The following is a 21,256-nucleotide window of genomic DNA, read 5'->3' on the forward strand; positions in this document are numbered from 1 at the left end:
CCTGGAGAGATAGCACAGCGGCATTTGCCTTGCAAGCAGCCGATCCAGGACCAAAGGTGGTTGGTTCGAATCCCGGATGTCCCATATGCCCCCCCCCCCACGTTGTCCTGCCAGGGAGTTATTTCTGAGCAGACAGTCAGGAGTAACTCCCTGAGCAATGCCAGGTTGTGGCCCAAAAACGCAAAAATAAAAAAAAAGAATGAAACATCTGAAATCTCCAACCAGATCAAGATTAACTGATGCCCCACTTGCATCACTTGTTATGGCTGGCAAGTGACAAATATGGAGCCGGAACATTGACCATCTCTTTAGCCAAAAGCAGGCCCACAGTTCCCCATTGAAATACCTGGCGCGTGATCTGTTTATTTATAAATGGTTTTCATTTTATTTATATAAGATATGTGCAGTGTGAGCAGGAGATTAGTAGCTCATATAGTCGCTCCCTCCAGCTCTCTAAGGGACCGTTAATCCGGCCCCTACTTTTAAAAAGTTTGAAGCCCCCCTGGAATACAGCTAGGGGAGTATTTCCCTTCAATACTAAATGATTCAGATTACTGCCAATGATTCCAAACATGAAAGATGGGAGGAATAAGTAGAGTACCAAGCAGAATCCTGATTCGAAAATCTATTTTTTTCCAGCCTTCTTCCTCTCGTGGGTTAGTTTGTGTTTTTGTTTCTACACCTCTGTTTCTGCCTGAATGGGGGCGGGACAGTTGGAGAGATAGTGCAGGTTGGAGAGAGAGTGCAGCGAATTAGATGCTTACCTTGCACACAGCCTACTGGGTTTGATCCCCAGCACCATAAATGGAGGCCCTGAGCTCAGTAGGGGTCACTCCTGAGTACAAAACCTCTGAGCACCATCAGATCATGCATGGTCCCAAATCATCCCCCCCAAAATGACTAGAGACAGAGTAGGGTTCCCGACCTCCCTCCCCCCTCCCACATCAGTCATTTTGGTCACTTTCAAGGTGCCCAGGATGTGGTGTGGTTGATGTTTATACTAGTTTGCCAGAGAGAAGCTTATATTGTTGTTTTTTTTGTTGTTGTTGTTTTTGTTTTGTTTTTGGGCCACACCCGGCATTGCTCAGGGGTTACTCCTGGCTGTCTGCTCAGAAATAGCTCCTGGCAGGCACGGGGGACCATACGGGACACCGGGATTCGAACCAACCACCTTTGGTCCCTGAATCGGCTGCTTGCAAGGGCAAATGCCGCTGTGCTATCTCTCCGGGCCCGGAGCTTATATTGTTAAGGCGCAACCACAAGTAAACAATCAGAAAGCCTCAGGGTCCTTCCTTACCAGGGGAGTTGCATTTGGGGCTTGGGGGTGTTGGGTTCGACACCCCGTAGTGCTCAGGAGGTTATTCCTGGTGGTGATTTGGGGGATCATATAGTATGTGGAAGACCCAACCCAGGCCAGCTACTTGCAAAGCAACAATCCTACCCGCTGTCCCTCTGTCTCATTTCCACCACTTACCACCCACCACCCAGCATCTGGTTAGTACAGGGTTAGCACAAAGTGTTCTACTGATAACCATCCAAGACTATGTATTAATTAATCCTATCATTTAAGATCAGGTGTCAAAAGTCAAATTCCCTCCTCAAAAAAGTTAATTTTTACAGGCCCCTGTGACTGGGACGTTGGGACAGAACCCTGGTGTTAGCTGTCGGGCCAGGCTCCATGGACTCGGGGTCAAAGTCTGGAGAGCCTTGCTTCTCAGTTGTCTGGAATCACTTCCCTGCTGTGAGGGCTCTTGCTTCAGGGAAGGGGATATTATATTAGTAACAGGGCAGAGGAGATTCCAGTTCTGGGTATCTCCTCATACACTGAGGCTGCAACTTGGCAAGGAGAACAGAAACTTTCTGTGAACCTCCAAACTCAGGATTACAAAGACATGGATCACCAGGAAGAGGGCTGCCTGAGCTTCCCTCAATCTTTTTTTTTTTTTGTTGTTGTTGTTGTTTTGGTTTTTTGTTTTTGTTTTTGTTTTTAAGTCACACCCGGCAGCGGTCAGGGGTTACTCTTGGCTCTACACTCAGAAATCGCTCCTGGCAGGTTCGGGGGACCATATGGAATGCCGGGATTCGAACCACCATCCTTCTGCATGCAAGGCAAACGCCTTTACCTTCATGCTATCTCCCGGCCTCTCCTCGTCAATTTCACGTGGATTTCTCCTTGGGGGCGGGCCCTTGTGGTTCCCTGGTAGGTTTCATGTTAATTTCACAGTGAGGCCCAGGGATCTCCCTGGTCAGTTTCATGTTAATTTCACCCGGAAGTGCTAGGGTTTCCCTGGGAATTTTTTTTTTTGTGTGTGTGTTAATTTCACAGTGTTAATTTCACGTTGATTTCATGTTGGTTTCATCTGGTTGATTTCACCTGGCGTTTTAAGGTGACAGTTTTTGTGTGTTCTCGGTTGTAGTTGAGTATGTACCTTTGGCTTCCCCTGTTGTCTATCCTTTTTTTTGGTCATGACACCACCGAAATTGTAAAGTGGGCACATGACTCACATCTGTATTTCCTTCCTGCGCTCTGGTCTGGAGGTTTATTTGGAGGAACAGGAACATGAATGCGGAGTCAGGAACATTAATACAAAAAACCAAGACTGAGGTTATTCTGGGCAGCAAAAACATACCCTTTTGCAGTTGAGGGAAGTCCAGCCAGCCCATTTCCTTGGCTTTTGGTGACATCTCGTTCTCATCTGTAAAATAGGGGTGACTTCCTGTCACAGGCAGGAAATATGGATATATGGGTGAGTGGATGGATGGATAGGTTGACTGAAATGCAATCAGCCTTCTATTTAGATAATCTAGAACTGTATGACATTGTAGTTTGCGGGGTTAGGAGAGTGGGGGAGGCGTGGGCCAAAACTAGAGGTGCTCAGAGTTTTCTCCTTTCTCTGCACCCAGGGATCACTTCTGGCAGGGCTTTTGAGGGGACTCTATGTGGTGCCAGGGATCCAACCCAGGGCAGCCTTGTGGAAGCCAAGCACCCTTTGCTCTGACCCTTACTGTCCTCTATCATTGCTCTGTGGACTTTTGTCCACAATGGATCAAATTCTGGATTTCATGGAAGGTGAAGTGTTTGAGGGGGAAGGATACTGAATTGCTACTTTGAAATGCATAGAAAATAGAGGACAGGGCACTCTGTGTTGATAGCACAGCAGGTAAGGCCTTGCATGCAGCCAATTCCAGGCGTCCCCCTCTGGCTCCTGCCCTCTCAGCACCACCAGGAATAATTCCTGAGTGCAGAGCCAAGAAGAGCCCCTGAGCAAAACCGAAAAAAAAAAAAAAGAAAAGAAAGGAAAGAAACTGGAGAGGACTGATGGATGATGGAGGGATATAGATGCGATAAACGCATCCGTGAATATACAAGAATTCACTCGTCACTGTCTTTCAACTTGGCTGTGCTTTGGAAATTTCCACAACTGACTCCTGGGGAATGTTTTTCAGTGGTCAAACGTTGGCAATTTTCTGGGGCCTTTTCTTCTCCGAGGGGGCCCCCCATCTTGTAACATCAACAACTCCGGCCAGACATTCATGCTGGGCTTGAATCTTCCAAGAGTTGGGGGCGGAGTCGGGGAGGGGGGCGCCCTACATTTCTTAACCCCCTTCTCACCACCCACCCCCAGAGTTCAGATTGAATTGCCCCCAACGTGCTGATTACTGGGCAGAGCCGGCTGCTCTCTGGCTTGTAATAATTATAGATTTCCTCTGCGAGTTGATCCATTGGTTGTCACGGCAACAGCGTAATAGCTCGGTGAAGCCTGTCACGGTGATTTAGAAGCAAATACGTCCCTCTGCGAGCCTGGGTCTGGGGGGCCCCCACCCCTTTGCTGTCGTCATGGCAACCAAGGAGCAGCCCCCCTCGACTGAAGTGCTGAGTCTCCCGCCTCTCCCCTCCCCCTCCTGCTTTCTCTACCCCCCCCTCTTTTGGCCCCCTGCGGACTGGCATGGACCCCAGCTTAGAGATCGCGGGGAATGGACTGGACGAACCCCCCTCCCAAGGGGGATCTGGTGGCTTCTGAGAGCCCCGAGCCGCTCCACTTGTCCCGGAGGTCCTTGAAATGACCGGGTCCCCCCTAGGTGCCCCCCACAAGGCACAGGCGAGATCCTGGGGACGCCATTTAGATTTCGGGGTGGTCTGCTTCAGCGGCCGAGGGGGTGTGCTCCTGCGGCTGGGAGAGAAACAACCTGGAAGAAACCCCAGGACTGGCGGCCAGGAGACAAGTTCCCAGGTCAGGGCAGCCTTTCTGTTCCCCCACGATCGAGGGCTTAAAATGTCCCGGACCCACGCTAAGGCCCTTTCTCTCTGCCTGCGCCTGTCCCCATTTTGCTTGTCCTTTCGGCTTCCTTTTGTTTTGCTCTGCGTGGCGTTTCCTTCCCTTCCTTCTCCCCCCCCCCCACCAATGTCTGTCTTCTCCTTCCTCCTCCTCCTCCTCCTCCTCCTCCTCCTCCTCTTCCTCTTCCCCCTACTCCTGGGCCCTTCTCCTCCCCACCCACCCAGGCCTGTTTGGGCAGCTGGGTACAGCCTCTCCTGAGTCTGCTGTCTGCTACTTCCCAGGGGGTCCCTTCCGCCCTCCTGCACTTGAGCCCAAGATATGGGCTTTGTCTGGCTCCAGAGCATCTTCTGGAGTGGGGGGCTGGTCCCCTGGCGTCCTCTCCACCTCCAGCAAGGACCACACCGGAGGCGGTGTTACCCCAGGGACTCTGGCTGGGCAGAAGCAGGCAGCAGTTCAAGCAGGCAGGCAGGCAGGCGCTGTCTCTGAGCACCGTGAGCGCACGCATGTGATTGTGTGTTCCCGAATCCATGGCCTGGGGGGAGTGTATGTATGTGTGTGTCTGTGAAGGGGTCGGTCACCCATGATGAATTCTCAGGGAGACTCTGTGACTCTGACAAAGTGAGAACAGAGGAGACTTGGAGGGCCGGAGCTGAGGGATTGGCTCCAGGTGACCCCAACATGTGTCTAAGGGACACAAAGTGGGGTCACCTTGAAGGGCCGTTTCTGCTGACGCCCCCAGAGAGACTTTATATTCTGCTGTGGAGACAGGTTGATCTTTTCCTCTTTGAATCTCTGGGAAGAGGGAAGCTGAGGGGGGGGGGGTCCTCGTCAGGATCGAGGGGGCGTGTTTGGTTCCCTCTGGTCCCTGAGAACTACCTGCCTGGGATGGGGCAGAGGGAATTTGGGACTGCTGCCCCCACCCTCTGCAGCTTTACCTCTTCGATCCGTTCCTCGAGGAAGTTTGTTTGGACTTCTTTTTCCCCCACTGAAGCACCCATGCAGCCCCCTGAGGCAGAAGAAGGGAGCAAGTTTATTTTATTTTATTTTATTTTAGGGGTGCACAGGCGATGATGAATTCTTGTTCAGTGCTCTGGAGAGTGACAGGAATGGAAGCGAGGGTAGACACATCCCTGATTCCTGTCCTTTCTATCCCAGCTCAGGACACAGGTCTAGAAAGTCCCATTTCCTCCCCGAGAGGAGAGGACAGGGTGGGAGGCCAAAAGATTCGGAATTGTTGCCAATGGCTGCTCCTGCCCTTCCTGGCCCTGTATGGTCCTGCCCTGCCCTACCCTGAGTTCTTGCCTGTTATGGGCATTTGGGGGTCAGATTCCCCAGCGTCGGAGGTATAGGAAGTGTCAGTTCTGTGCCAGGACCCTTGCCTTGGGGGGAGGACAGATCCAGAAGCCAAGCTGTCTGTGCCTTAGAAAAACTCCTGTCAAGGAGGAAGGACCCACCGTGTCACTCTAGTCACTGATTATTTCTGATCACCTCCCTGTGCTCAGGTTCGATCCCCAACATTGCAAATCGTCCCCTGAACCCCATCAGGAATGATCCTGAGCTCAGAGCCAGGAGGAAGCCCTGAGCATCGCCAGGTGTGACCCAAAATCAGAAATAAAACAAGACAGGGTCTTCCTCCTTTCCTGGCCCAGGCCTCTATGAACTGCTGAAACTCTCGGCACCTTAAGCATCTTTTCTCACTTAATGCTTTAATGCATAAATGCTTCCTGGAAAGTTTTAAGTCTTCCCAGGAGGGGCAAATGTTGAGGAGCCTCCCCCTCTGTCCCACCAACACCCTGGCCCTCTAACATTACACAACTTCCCTCCTCCTTCCTGCCCTCCTGCCCTTCCTTCTTTCCTTCTTCCCTTTCTCATTCCCTTCTTCCTTCTCCCTTCCTCTTCTCCTTCCTCTCTTCCCTCCTTCCAACTCTCCTGCCTCCTCCCTTCTTTCCTTCTTCCTCCCATCCCATCCCTCCCTTCTTTCCTTTTTTTTTTTCTCCCCATCATTCCTCCCCTCTCTCCTTCCCTATCTCCTCCCTCAATTTCTCTTCAAGATCTAACTTTTCATCTCTGGCACCAAATCTCCGCCCCCGGCATGGATGGCCCTGTGGCCCTCAGCAGCACTAGGCCCAGCGGTACGACATCAGCAGGCCTGAGCACTGAACTGTTAGGTTTCTGGGACCAGACCCCAGGCCCTCTGAGCACTGCCTGGTAGGCCCATCAAGTCATCCACACAGATCAGTGGGCTCCAGGACTGAGAGTCAGGAGGGTTTCCTGGAGGTGGTGTCTGGCACTAGGTCATTTGCCTCAGTATTGGGGACAAGAGGCGAGAGCAGCAAGGACTGATGGGAGAACCTGATGAGAGGAGCAGGAGCCTGATCAAGCAGCTTGTGTGCACTTTTCCCTTCCCTGTCACAACCCCAGGACAGGCCTCATTTCTCAGCAGAGGAAAGTGACATTAGTAACATCTGGGAGCCCAGACAGAGCCCCAGGGCTAGGGACAATCTCACAGTCATGGCAGCTTCCCTGGAGGAGCTGCCAAGCGCCAGAGCGTGTGACCCCAAATCAAGCAGGAGGAGAAAGAAAGCGATGTGTGGGAGCCAGAGCTATAGCACAGTGGGAGGGCATTTGCCTTGCACATGGCTACCCGAGTTCATCATCCTTAGCACCCCAAAGCCTGCTGGGAGTTATTCCTGAGTGCAGAGCCAGGAGTAACTCCTAAAACTGCTGGAAGTGACCCAAACACAAACACAAAACAAAACAAAAAAAAGCGTGTGTGTGTGTGTGTGTGTGTGTGTGTGTGTGTGTGTGTGTGTGTGTGTGTCCGTGTCCTTAAATTGCTGGAAGTGGCCCAAACACAAATGCAAAACAAAACAAAATAAAAGTGTGTGTGTGTGTGTGTGTGTGTGTGTGTGAAATCCCCCCATTTCGAGCCCAATCTAGTCCTGCCCTGAAGTAATAATTAAATTATTAAGAGTCCTTGGGACCGGAGAGATAGCATGGAGGTAGAGTGTTTGCCTTGCATGCAGAAGGTCGGTGGTTCAAATCCTGGCATCCCATAGGGTCTCCTGAGCCTGCCAGGAGCGATTTCTGAGCAGAGTCAGAAGTAGTCCCTGAGCGCTGCTGGGTGTGACCAAAAAAACCAAACAAAATAATTATTAAGAGTCCTTGATGGCGGTGGATGATAGAAGATAGAAGATAGCTAGCCTGCGCCAGGCACCTGCAATCCTTTCAGCCCTCTATACTATTGCTCTAGCCTACTCAGATTGTTTTGGACCCCAGTAACTCTAGGTGTGTTGTTTTTCCTTCTTAAGTTTCCTGCAAGACTAGAAAGATAGTGTCAGGGTCAGGGAACTTGCCTGGCAGCCCCAGTTTGATAGAGGATGGATGGAGATTGAGGCCTTTCTCGGCTAGCCTGGGCCAGGCACCTGCAACCCTTCCAGCCAGCAGGTTCAAGGTAGCAGCGAGGAAATGACCCACAGCAGTCAGATTTCAGGAAACATGAAGCTTTATTTTAATAAGCCTTAGCCATCATGTGTGGCTTCTAAGCTAACCTTTTAAGCAGGCTCCGTAAGCAGCCCTGCACCTAAATTTTATGCTTCTTCTCTTCTGAGGCTTCCTGCTGAATCCCTTTCTGAAATCCTCTGAATCCTCTTTACAGCCCCCAGACAACCTCTCTATTAGCAACCACAGACCCCTCCCATCCAGGTGAGATCAGTTGGGGAGGGGTAACACTGCCCCATGCCCTGTGTCCTTGTGCCTGTAGCTAATCTTCTCTGATTCTCTTCCTCCATCTCTGCCTCCTGGGTGAGGGATGTCAGTCCAGCCCTGAACCTCTGGGCATCCATTCATAAATCCACTGCTGCCCGCAGACACTCCCACATGAAAGAGCCTTCAAGGTTTTTTTTTTTGTTTGTTTTTTGTTTTTGTTTTTGGTTTTTGGGCCACACCCAGTAACGCTCAGGGGTCACTCCTGGCTATGCGCTCAGAAGTTGCTCCTGGCATTGGGGGGACCATATGGGACACCGGGGGATCGAACCTCGGTCCGTCCAAGGCTAGCGCAGGCAAGGCAGGCACCTTACCTTTAGCGCCACCCCGCCCGGGCCCCAAGAGCCTTCAAGGTTCTGGAAAGTTCTGATACGTCCGAGGAGCTTCTGAGCAGTGGTAGGGGATTAGTGGCTATAGCTGGGCTGAGAATCAGTGGACTGTTTGTTGGCTGCCCAGCCTGAACAGGCTTTTTCTTTCTCTTTGCTTCAGACACTGACCCCCATTTGCTTTGGGCCAGCCCCCCTTCCCCAGCCCACCCACAGGAACTTAGGGACACCAGCAAGGCTTGGCTTGACTCTGCAGCATGCCTGGGGCTCCCCAAGACACCCCAGAAACGTGGGAACAGAGGAACAGAGCACATCCTGGTCTGTACCCCTGCTTCCTCCTGCCATACCCTCCAGTCCCTCCATTCCAGCCTTTGCCCTGGGGAGACTTTCTTGGCTGGATTCCCCACACCCTGTTTCCCTGGGCATGGTTGGTAACCCAGAATTACCGTAGCTCACTGTAAAACCAGAACACCCCAATTTTGTTTTTGTTGTTTTGTGGAGGTTTGAGACACCCAGCTGAGCTCATGGGTTACTCCTAACTCTATGCTCAGGATTTATTCCTGGTGGTGTTCTATGGGGACTCTGGGATGCCAGGGATCGAACCTGGGTCAGCCACATTGCAACGCACGCACCCTCCCACTATACTATTGCTCCAGCCTACCCCGATTGTTTTGGACCCCAGGAACTCTGGGTGTGATTGTTTTTTTTTTTTTTTAAGTTTTATGCAGGACTAGAGAGATAGTATCAGGGTCAGGGCACTTGCCTCGAAGCCCCAGTTTGACCCACACACACTGCCAGGAGTGACCCCCACCCCCGAAGAGTCCTTGAGAACTGCTGGGTGCAGCCTCCTCCACTTAAAAGTTGTGCCCTGATTGGGGCAAAATATTATCATAAAAGCAGTGCCAGTTTATGAGCGTTAGCAGGCGCTGCTGCAGACAAAGGCTGTCCATCTGTCTATCTATCCGGTCATCTGTCCACCTGTCTGCCATCTAGAGGGCTTGAGTGTTAAGCCATGGCCTCTTTTTTCCTCCTCAGAATTAAGCAGGGTTTGGCTTCCTCTGATTTCCTAGAGCTCTTTTTTTTTTTTTTTAAGTCATTTAATGGGCCAGAGGGAGTGATAGCACAGGGGTAGGGCATTTGCCTTGCATGCAGCCAATCCAGGACTGATGGTGGTTCAAAATCCCAGTATCCCATTCCCTGTATCTGCCAGGAATGACTTCTGAGTACATAGCCAAGAGTAACCCCTGAGTGCTGACAGGTGTGACCCAAAAAACCAAAAACCAAAAACCAAAAAAAAAAAAAAAATGCCATTCAAGTTTAACTTCAGTTCATGGGTCCTGGGGCTGGAAGAGATTCAGCATCTCTCGAGAACTCGAGAACTTCTCTTGAGTTCCAGCCCAAGGTGACACCCCCGTCCCAGGGCCAGCAAACAGGTTTGATGCTTCTTTCCCCTTCATTCCCCTTTTGACCTTGCAGTGTCCTTGACCTTTCAATGACCTTTCCCTCCCATGGCCTTGACTTTTCTAGCCCACAATCTTTCCTACTTTTTGACCTTCCAGAGTCTTTGACCTTTTCAAGTGCTTTCCCACCTTCCTCTCCGCTCACACGTTCTCCTGTGGTCCCCAAATTTTGCCACCATTCAGGGGGCCCAGATGGCCAGATTCACTCATTCCCATAGCAGCAGCCTCAGTTACCTCCTTTCTCTCCCAGAACTCACTCACTACTGCAGTGAGCCTGGAAGGTCTTTCTGCATCTCTTGCTGGGGGCAATTTCAAGATTCCACCAAGGTGGTGGTTAAGGCTCCTCCTGAACTGATATCCCCCCTTTTTTCCATCATTCCAGGGCAGAGGACTTTATCTCTTCCTTGCCTCAGAGACCCCAGTCATAAGAGCTCAGTGTGTGGCTATGGCCGGCTGGGTTCAGTTTGGTAGTTCTGAAGCGAAGGGAGGAAGTATGTCGGGTCTTTGTCCACTCACGGGGTACCCACTGGGGATGGGGCATGGCTTAAACTCAGTGGCAGTTGCATGTCCTTGAGGCGAGTATTGCCTCCCTCCCTCTGTGGCTCATTGTGCCACTGTCAGGCGCAGGTGGTCACTTCAGCAGAGCCTGGGCTTGCTACTGTGCGTGTCCCTCCGGGAAGGCAGAATCACGCTAATGGGGCTAGATGGTGACCAGGCTGAGATTGAATGAGCAAGCACAGCTTCCGCCTGCACAGCTGCTGCCCCGAGGATACCGTCTGGTGTGAAAGTCTGTCACCCCCCCTGGAACCCATCAGGCCCCCTGGCACCACTGCAGCAGGAGGGGGCTGCTTTCTGAAGTCATAGTTAATTTTTTTTTTTTTTTTTTTTTTTTTGCTCCTATACTCAGAAATCGCTCCTGGCAGGCTCAGAGGACCATATGGGGATGCCCGGGATTCGAACCACTGACCTTCTGCATGCAAGGCAAACGCTTTACCGCCATGCTATCTCTCTGGCCCCCATAGTTAATTTTTTTTCGGGGTTTCTTTTTGTTTTGAGGATCAAACCCAGCAATGTTCAGGACTTATTCCAGGCTGTGCACTCAGTGTGGATGGGTGGATGGGTAGATGGATGGATGGATGGATGGATGGATGGATGGATGGATGGATGGGTGGGTGAGTGGATGAATAGGTGTGAATGGATGGGTGGATGAGTAGAAGGATGGACTGAGTAATGGATGAAGTATGGGTGGATGAAATATATGAATGGACTGATGGATGGATGAAGGATGGAAGATGTGGGTGGAAGGATGGATTGATGGGTGGGTGAGTGAAGGGATGGATGATGGATATGGAAGCATGGTTTGTTGAGTGGGTGAGTTGAAGGATGAATGGGTGGGTGGAAGGGTGGATTGATGGATGGATGAAGAATGAATGGATTGATGGATCGATAGGTGGAAGGATGGATTGATTGATGGTTGAAAGATGGGTGGATGGAAGGATGGATAAGATTAATGGATGGGTGAAGGATGGGCAGATGAAGGGATGGATGGATGTATAGATGGAATGACGGATGGATGGATGAAAGATGGATGGATTGATAGATGGGTGGGTAGATGAACGATGGATAGATGGGTGGAAGGATTGATGGATGATGGAAGGATGAATTGAATGAATAGGTGAGTTGATTGGGTGAGTGGAGTGATGGATGAATAAATGTAAGATAAAGCTCTCAGTTTATGATGTCACCCACACACCTTATCTTTAACCCCAGTGCGGACGAGTCTGAATAAGCAGGGTAGTGGCAAAGAAATAATAAGCCAAGCCAGTCAGGAGATAGTAATGGAGTCAGTGACTTCTCATGACTTCTCCCTCATGGTGTCTGCCAGAGTTAAAAGCCAGAACTCCTCTTTCTTTATGAAACCAATTCCCAATACACCAGGAGGGGGAAGGTCAAGTAATCCAAGTAGGCTTTTACATATCAAAAGAGAGATTTAAAAGAAGGGGAAGATGGGGGAATGCCTTGGTTTTGGGTTAATAGCTGAGTGTCATCTTACGGATGGATTGATGGATGAATGAGTGAATCAAGGATGGGATTGATGGGTGAGTGGGTAGAAGGATGAATGGATAGATGGATGGATGGATGGATAGGTAGAAGGATGGATTGATGAAGGATGGATGGGTGGGTGGAAGGAAGGATGGGTTGATAAAGGATGGATGGATTGGTCAAAGGATGGATTGATGGATGAATGAAGGATTGATGGATGGATGGGTAGAAAGATGTATTGATGAATGGATGGGTGGAAAAATGGATTGATAGATGGGTTGGTGGAAGGATGGAGTGATGGATGGATAAAGGATAATAGACTGACAGATGGGTGGAAGTATAGGAGATAGTAACAGTTTTACTAAGAATACTGAGTGAGGGACTGACCGCAGCAGTATCCCCACTATAAGGAGACTTGGGGGATGGGTACTTACCTGGAGATAACCCCCTGTCCCTTGCTGTCCTCTTGTTAGCCCACCCCCCATTCTTCCTGTGTAACCTTACTTGCTAATAAGACCTGCCCATTTCTGGGAGGGGTCTTTGGTATGTCACAAAAGGTTTAGCCTGAGAGGCAGAGGGGAGATTTTGGAGGATAGATTGAGAGAGAAGCATGAGGAGGAGAGATGGCTGAAATAAATCTGGCTTGAAAGGTTATGATAAGCCACACATGGGGTGGCTAGGGCCCTGAATAAAGCTGATATCTCATGAAACCTGACTGCTGTGGATTTTCTCCTCACCGCTATCCTGAAGCTGCAGACCTGCCAGCTGGAGGGGGTTGCAGACACGTGACCTGGGCTGGAGAAGAAAGGCCTCTCACCCATCCATCACCATTCAGCCTCACTCATGTTTCTCTGTCCCTCTAGGAGGGGAGCTGTGACGGGGTCTCATTCCCACTGGAGGGACCATGGTCTCCATGATGCTCGCCCGACGGCTCGCCCGCAGTTTTCAGCACAAGTACCTCCTGCTCGTGCCTGGTAAGCCCAGTCCTGGTCAGCACTGGCTCCTATGGGCAGGTAGCCATTCAGACTAGGACCCAGGGCCAGAAGAGTCCTTCTGGATGAAAGGAGCCATCACCCAATTCACACAGCCCCCTTTTACCGTCTCCTTCTCCCCCACAGCCTCCCAGGGGGACAGTTCTGTGGGTGTTTGGGAGCCCATCTCCCTTAGAGCCTTCTCTGCATGAACCAAGATGGCAGCCTGGCTGGGACATATATTGTTCCTTGGCCACCAGAAGCTTCTGAAAGAGCTTCTAGAAGCTCCTGTTTCTGCCTGCTGACCTGCTTAAAGCCAAATGAGCCTTGCAGGATTGTGACTTGTTTCAGAAAGCAGAGATTGCTCAGGCACTGAGGCCAAAGTGATAGTATAGCAAAGATGCACTTGCCTTGCTCACGACCAAGCTGGGTTCAATACCTAGCACCACATAGGGTCCTCCAAGCACTGCCAGGAGTGATCCCTGAGCACAGAGCCAGGAATAAGCTTTGAAAGTAAAAAAAAGAGAGAGAAAAGGAGAGAGAGAGAGAGAGAGAGAGAGGAGAGAGAGAGAGAGAGAGAGAGAGAGAGAGAGAGAGAGAGAGAGAGAAGGAAAGAAATTGTTCATAGGACAGGGGTGATCCTTGAGCACAGAGCCAGGAATAAGCTTCGAAAGTAAAAAAGAGAGAGAAAAGGAGGGAGAGAGAGAGAGAGAGAGAGAGAGAGAGAGAGAGAGAGAGAGAGAGAGAGAGAGAGAGAGAGAGAGAGAGAAAAGGGAAAGAAATTGTTCATAGGATCTGGGTAATGCCAATGAGGTTAACAGAAGACCAGAGTGGTCATGTCTGGATGGTGAAAATAGATGTGGTTTTGGATTTCTTTTAATTGTTGCTAATTAATATTTTCCTCAATGAATATGTTATCAAAACAGATGAAAAAATAAAAAGCAAAGATCAGTGCACTTGCCTTGCCAGCAGCCAACCTGGGTTCGATCTCTGGCATTCCCATAGTGTCCCCTAAGCACAGGCAAAGTGTATCCTGAGTGCAGAGTCAGGAGTAACCCCTGAGCACTGCTGGGTGTGGCCCAGAAGCCAAATAAAAATAAGTAAGTAAAAGATTAAAAAAATAAACAGGGCCTGAGAGATAACACAGTAGTAGGGCGTTTGCCTTGCAATCAGCTGATCCAGGACGGAGGATGCTTTGAATGCCAGCATCCTATATGGTCCATCAAGTCTGCCAGGAGTGATTTCTGAGCGCAGAGCCAGGAGTCACCCCAGAGCACAGCCAGGTGTGACCCCTTTGGGAGAGGTGGGGATGAGTTAGGGTAGGGGGCCAGAACGATAATACAGTGGGGGAGGGTATTATGCCTTGCACAGAGCCAACCTGGATTCAATCCTTGACATCCTTATGGTCCTTGAATGCAGAGCCTGAGCACAGCTGGGTGTGGCCCCAATTAATAAATAGCCCTGGAGGGCAACTGGAGTGGTAGCATAGTGATATGGCGTTTGCCTTGACGGACCTGATCAATCCCTGCCATCTCATATGGTCCCCCAAGCCAGGAACGATTTCTGAGCAGAGCCAGAAGTAATCCCTGAGCACCACCAGGTGTGCCCCCCCTCCAAAAAAAAAATAGCCTTAAAGGAGGGGAGTGGAAGATGGAGGTAGGGAGAGATAGTATGTGGCTGACCCGGATTTGATCTCCGGCATCCCATATTGTCCCTTGAGGACTACCACCAGGAGTGATTCCTGAGTGCAGAGCCAGGAGTAAGCCCTGAGCATGGCCAGGTGTGATCCAAAAAAATCTCTCATCTTGGAAAAAAAAAAAAGAAGACAGGAAAGGCCAGAGAAGATGATTAATCTGTCCAGGGTCACACAAACTGGCAAATGGCTCAGACAGGGTATTCAGTATTTCTGAAGCTTTTTCACCTCGGCAAGGGCTGTCTGGGAAACAGAGCTTACGCAGCTGATTTCTATCCAAGCCAAGGAAGCAAAGCCAGCAGGAATGTGGTTGGAATGAGCCAGCACTTTCGTGCACAAATAATGGGGCGAGAGGCCCGGCCCTTATATACATACATACAGCGCCTGACAGAACACAGATCCTATCTGCATGGGTCAGAGAGACCCGGGTCTAGTGACCTCACTGGCCCCCCTTGGCAGGCCAGGCGGTGCTCTCTGTTTAATCTTTAACTCGGGCTCATAAAGCAACTCTGCACATCTTTCTACCCCTTAACCTTTACCCTCGGAGCCATAAACGGATGTGGCTCCCCTCCACCGCACAAGTGTTTGGCACTCCTGGCAGAAGTCCAGCTGAGGATCCTGGGCCTTATTTGCACAGCTTTTTCTTCTCCGAAATCTTATCTCCTTTGCAACTGTCAGCCCCACCTAATTGTTTTTTTTTTTTTTTGAGGGGGTGGAAGGAGGTGTGTAGGTTGAGGCTATTCCAGCAGAGCTCAGAGGCTACTGGCCCCCAGTTTTGTGCCTGGGGGTCACTCTGAGTGGCTATCAGTAGACCATAAAATAAGCACCAGACCCCCTACTATCCATCCCACCTTCATGTTTTCTTTTTTTTTTGGGGGGGGGGGGGAATGCTGGGGATTGAACCCAGACTGGTTGTGAGCAATGCAAATACCCTCCCCACTGTGCTTTTGCTCCCCCACTTCCATCTTTTTTTTTCTTTTCGTTTTTCAGCTACACTTGGTGATGCTCAGGGGTTACTCCTGGCTATGCGCTCAGAAATCGCTCCTGGCTTGGGGGGATCGAACCGAGGTCTGTCCTGGGTCAGCTGCGTGCAAAGCAAACACCCTACCTACCGCTTGGGCCACCGCTCCGGCCCCATTTCCAACTATTTTTTATTCCAGTTTATACATCTCCATCTCTTGCAGATCTGGTTGGAATCTGTCTTTGGGCAGAGGAAAAGCCACTTGACTAAACTTTGCACAAACCACCCCCAAACCCCACGGGCTATGTGACCTTTAACTCTGCAGGAAATTAGCGCTTGAGGAATTCTGTTTTGATTCCCTAGATGAAACAGAGGCAATAAAGGCCAGTTTCTTTTTTGCCTTAAAAAAAAATAGTTTTGGATTTTTAACTAGACTTGGTGACCAAAGTGCATGGCTTTTATTACATAACTAATTCAGGAAAAGCCTTTGATCTCTGGAGCAATTATGGAAAATTAAGAATGCACTTAAGTTGTTGTGTTCTCTTTTTTTTTTTTTAATGCCTGGGGCTTTGTATTGTTTGGCAAGGTTGTGTGCTAGAGGGAGGGAAGAGAGTAGTTCCTCAGGATTATTGTTTCCTGGTGGTGATTTTCTTTTTTCTTCTATGAAACCGAAATAAAACCAAGTTCCTTCCTTTTGTGGTTGTGTTGGGAAGGAAACAGCTTCTGGATGTTTATTACTGAGCAAAACAAAAACAAAGAAATCACCACAAGGGGCCAGAGAGATAGCTCAGTGGTAGGGCATTTTTTTGCCTTTGCTAGCAGCCAATTCAAGTCAGATGGTGGTTCGAAACCCAACATCCCATAAGGTCCCTTGAGCCTGCCAAGGGCAATTTCTAGCACCACTGGGTATAACCCAAAAACCAAAACAAACAAACAAACAAAAACACCAAAAGTTTCAAATGATTTGGGAATAAAAGTTTTGTTGGTTTTGGTTTTGGGGTCATACCTGTCGATGCTCAGGGAACCCTCGGGGATGCCCAGGTGTAAGGTAAACTCCCTTCCCACTATGCTTTGACCCCAGTCCCTCCTTCCTGGCTTGTAAAGCGTTAGGGTCTGGAGGTGTCCAGGTGTAGCAGGTATAATGTTGGAGTGGACTGGCTACAAGAGGTCAGGGTCCGAGACAGAGTCCTTATGCCTGCCCCCCACCTTCTCCGCCCTCCCCTGGCTTTGCTGCAGGAAACAGAAACATCAGTCAAGCAGCTGCCAAGGTGGACTTGGAGTGTGACTACGATGGGCCTCTTATGAAGACTGAGGTCCCAGGACCCAAATCCCAGGTATGTGCGGCGCCCCTGCCGGTGGGGATGTAAATATCGAGATGGGACACTTGGCATGACAACTGGACACAGTTGGGGCTCATGACATCCTGCATGGCTCCTTCAGGGAGGGCTCTCAAGAAGAGGCACAGCAGGCATGGGGTGCGTCTGCTTTGGGGGGGTTCATCCTCCAGCTTGGAGAATTTTGGAGACAGCAAGCGAGTGGCCCTCAGCATCTGGAGGAGCCCGTGCTGGAAAGCTGCACACTCTGGGTCAAACTAAACCCGTGCCCTCACTGAGAGAATGGGTTGGAGGGGCAGCAAATGCCCTTCAACTTGACCTTGAATGGCCCCCAAATACCTGATTGGTCCAAAGTGTGGCTTCTGAAGCCGTGTCGAGAGGGAAAAAGTAAAGACAAGACATATGGGGCCCAGAGAGATAGCACAGCGGCGTTTGCCTTGCAAGCAGCCGATCCAGGACCAAAGGTGGTTGGTTCGAATCCTGGTGTCCCATGTGGTCCCCCGTGCCTGCCAGGAGCTATTTCTGAGCAGACAGCCGGGAGTAACCCCTGAGCACCGCCGGGTGTGGCCCAAAAACCACACACACACACACACACACACAAAGACAAGGCATATGGGGTGCCAGGTCACAAGGCTTGGGATAGCAGAACTCATGGGAGGAGAGTGGTTGGGGGTTCCCCAAAGCCCAAGGACCTCATGCATGCAGAACAGAGGGGCCTTCCTTGCTTCTTTCCTGGGTATACCCAATGCTGTGTCTGATGTTGGCAAAACAACTTCAGGGACTAGAGCGATAGCACGGCAGGTGGGACATTTACTTTGAATGCTCCTGACTCAGGTTCAATCCCCAGCATCTCGGTAGGTAGATTTTCCCAAGCCTGCCGGGAATGATTCCTGAGCATCAACAATTGTGGCACAAAAACAAAAAACAGAAAACCATTTCAAAGTGGGACCTACCTTCTTCTGCACATTTGGACTTGCTGCTTTGCACCTTTTGCAGAATTTATCTGCAGTCTCTCTCTCTCTCTCTCTCTCTCTCTCTCTCTCTCTCTCTCTCTCTCTCTCTCTCTCTCTTTTTTTTTTTTTTTTACAAAACAAGCTAATGGCAGGCACTTCTGTTACTGCCGCTAATTCATCAATCCAGACATTTCTGGGGTGATGGTAATTTTGTGAGATTTTTTTTTTTCTTACAAGATAAGAGACCTCTCCTGTGCATGTTTCTGCTGGAGAAAGTGGATGTTCAGTTAGTAATAAGGAGTCAAAGACTCGCTAGTAATTGTTCCAGCTCATGAATGATATTTTGTACGTATTGTGCCACTAACTGCCTAATTCTGTGATCCTAGTGATTAAAGTCGATTCTGCTGAGAGTTATTTTTAGAGATGAAATCTCTGGACTATGGAAGCAGTTCATCTGCTTTCCTTATTTCCTTCACAGACTAGCACAGATGGTTGATGGCCTGGTCTGCTAACAGTTAGAAATAGTTCTGGAAAAAAAAAAAAAAAAGAATTGGTTCTGAGACAGGCACATTTATATTGTGAGTTGACTTGATTTTTTCCTAATGGGGTGTGAAAGCCTTCCCTCTCCCCTAAACAATAAAGAAAGGCTTTGCTCTTATGGACACTAGAGAAAGGAGCTTACATTTCTTGGTGTTGTATGTTAGTCCACATCACTGTTATCAACCAAAGGCCTAAAAACCTTTTTGTGCTGTATTATTGGTCATTCAACAAGAGGGGTTAGATTCCCTTTGAGTAAAAATGTTTAAAATTATTTAAAACAGGGCAAGATAAATAACACACAGGTAAGACATTTGCCTTGCACACAGTCGGTCCAGGTTCGACCACCAGCATTCCATAAAGTCCCCTCCGAGGCCACCAGGAGTGATTCTTTTTTTGTTTTGTTTTGTTTTGGGGCCACACCCAGCGGTGCTCAGGGGTTACTCCTGGCTGTCTGCTCAGAAATAGCTCCTGGCAGGCACGGGGACCACATGGGACACCGGGATTCGAACCAACCACCTTTGGTCCTGGATCGGCTACTTGCAAGGCAAACGCCGCTGTGCTATCTCTCCGGGCCCCCAGGAGTGATTCTTGAGCACAGATCTTAGGAGTCAGCCCTGGCACCACTGGATGTGGCACAAAAACAGAACAAAACAAAAAACACAACTTATTTAAAATAGCAGGTAGGGCACCCTGCCTTGCACGCAGCCAGCCCAAGTTCAATCCCTGGCACCCAGAAGTCAAAATAAATTAAGAAAAAGGTTGATAATATTGAGGAACATACACTGCGGTACTCAGGGGATAATGCAGTGCCGGAGATTAAACCTGGTCCCCCGGGGCTGGAGAGATAGCGTGGAGGTAAGGCATTTGCCTTGCATGCAGAAGGACGGTGGTTCGAAATTGGCATCCCATATGGTCCCCCGAACCTGCCAGGAGCGTTTTTCTGAGTGTAGAACGTTGCCGGGTGTGGACCCGAAAACCAGAAAAAAAAACCTGGTCCCCCGATATTCAGCCCTTTGAGCCTCTCAGCAGCCCCCCAAATGGACTGGTTCCATTTTATGTTTTGCTCTGTTTATTTTGGAGTCATTCCTGGCAGTGCTCTGGGCTTCCTCCTGGCTTTGTGCTCAGGGATTACTCCTGGTGAACTTGGTAGGTCATCTGGGGTTCGTTCTGGGGATCTAACCCCTGCTCAGCCACATACAAGCTTATTGTCCTGCCTGCTGTGCTATTACTCTGGCCCCCAAACTCACTAACAGAGTCCACAGAACCCCAAGACTTGCAAAGCTAGCACAGAGCTTAAGCTTTGCTGATAAGAATATGTTCTTACTCCAGTTCTCTTCTTGTCTGCAGGAATTAATGAAACAGCTGAATATCATTCAGGTGAGTTGCTGAGGGCTTCTCCCTCACCTGCTTTCTCCCTTGACCTCCCTTATCTGCCCTGGCTTGGCTTTGCCTTTTTTAATTTTTTGTTTTGTTTCTTTGGGGCCACATCCAGCGATGCTCAGGGGGTTACTCTTGGCTCTGCGCTCAGAAATTGCTCCTAGCAGGCTCAGAGGACCATATGGTATGCCGGGGATTGAACCCGGTTCTGTCCTGGGTGGCAAACGCCCTACCACTGTGCTATTGCTCCAGGCCTATTGCCTTTTCTTTAAAGCCATTCACTTTTGTTCCAAACCCTTTTTATTATCCTCATGTCCCCTGTAGTTTTTTTAGGCACTCACACTAGTTATTTATATATTGTTTAATTTCCACATTTTGGGTGAAATATCCACATTCTGTTCTGTTATTGATTCCAGGTTTCATTTCACAGTGGTTGGAGAATATATTCAGTATGTTTTTCATCCTTCTAAATGGATTGTGCCTTTTGTATTCCTGTCACTATATTGAGGTTTCCTTCTTTATTTTTTTTTCTTTCTTCCTTTCTCTTTCTTGACTATTTAGTTTCATTAGCAGTTACCCTACCTCGATATTATCAAAATCTGCATTAAATTTATTCCTGCAAAAGGGATACATTTTTATTACCCCCATAGAGATAATAAAATAGAGAGGGTGCTTGCCTCATATGAAACTAGGGTTCTCTGAGCCCCATCAGGAGTGATCCCTGAGTGTGGAACCCTCTATAAACCTAGTACCCTACTGGGTATGGCCCCCAAACTCAAAGAATAAATAAATGCGGGGCCCGGAGAGATAGCACAGCGGTGTTTGCCTTGCAAGCAGCCGATCCAGGACCAAAGGTGGTTGGTTCGAATCCCGGTGTCCCATATGGTCCCCTGTGCCTGCCAGGAGCTATTTCTTTCTTTTTTTTTTTTTGGTTTTTGGGCCACACCCGGTAAAGCTCAGGGGTTACTCCTGGCTATGTGCTCAGAAGTTGCTCCTGGCTTGGGGGACCATATGGGACACCGGGGGATCGAACCGCGGTCCGTCCAAGACTAGCGCAGGCAAGGCAGGCACCTTACCTTTAGCGCCACCGCCCGGCCCCGCCAGGAGCTATTTCTGAGCAGACAGCCAGGAGTAACCCCTGAGCACTGCCAGGTGTGGCCCAAAAACAAAACAAAACAAAAAAAAAAGAATAAATAAATGCATTGCTTTACCTTTTGGGCTCTGATCAGTAAGACAGGTTGGGAACTGGTCACCAAGAACCAGTCCTAACTCAGCAAACCGTCTGGGTCACAATCCCAGGGGGTGAGGCACCCAGACGCTCACGGACTCTTCTGGGCCACCAGAAGGGGCAGCCCCTGCCCCCCCCCCCAACTCCGCTCTTGGGTGCACCTGACCCATGTCTCCCCCAGAACGCAGAGGCCGTGCATTTCTTCTGCAACTACGAGGAAAGTCGTGGCAACTACCTTGTGGATGTGGACGGCAACCGGATGCTGGACTTGTACTCCCAGATCTCCTCCGTGCCCATAGGTGAGAAGCAAGCAGGGCCCTCAGTGCCG

General features: G+C 49.7%; 2 protein-coding genes across 4 annotated transcripts in view; one reads left to right on the plus strand and one right to left on the minus strand.

Annotated features, from left to right (window-relative positions):
• The window catches only part of CARHSP1 (calcium regulated heat stable protein 1), a 1,067,514-nt gene that overhangs the window by 994,121 nt on the left and 52,137 nt on the right, over positions 1 to 21,256 (minus strand). The gene's annotated exons all lie outside the window — the stretch shown is intronic.
• ABAT (4-aminobutyrate aminotransferase) overlaps positions 1 to 21,256 on the plus strand; it is a 57,259-nt gene that overhangs the window by 14,720 nt on the left and 21,283 nt on the right. Inside the window, exons 1-5 of one of the 2 annotated variants that reach the window (XM_049768471.1) lie at positions 4,097 to 4,232; positions 12,735 to 12,845; positions 16,733 to 16,830; positions 19,671 to 19,700; positions 21,110 to 21,227. In XM_049768471.1, the coding sequence (XP_049624428.1) occupies positions 12,776 to 12,845; positions 16,733 to 16,830; positions 19,671 to 19,700; positions 21,110 to 21,227 (316 nt within the window). In that variant the 5' untranslated portion in view covers positions 4,097 to 4,232; positions 12,735 to 12,775. Of the gene's footprint in view, positions 1 to 4,096; positions 4,233 to 12,734; positions 12,846 to 16,732; positions 16,831 to 19,670; positions 19,701 to 21,109; positions 21,228 to 21,256 lie in introns of those variants that run through there. The other variant, XM_049768470.1, reaches the window with a different exon arrangement.

Source organism: Suncus etruscus, chromosome 2, assembly GCF_024139225.1.
Source record: "Suncus etruscus isolate mSunEtr1 chromosome 2, mSunEtr1.pri.cur, whole genome shotgun sequence".
Lineage (NCBI taxonomy): Eukaryota > Metazoa > Chordata > Mammalia > Eulipotyphla > Soricidae > Suncus > Suncus etruscus.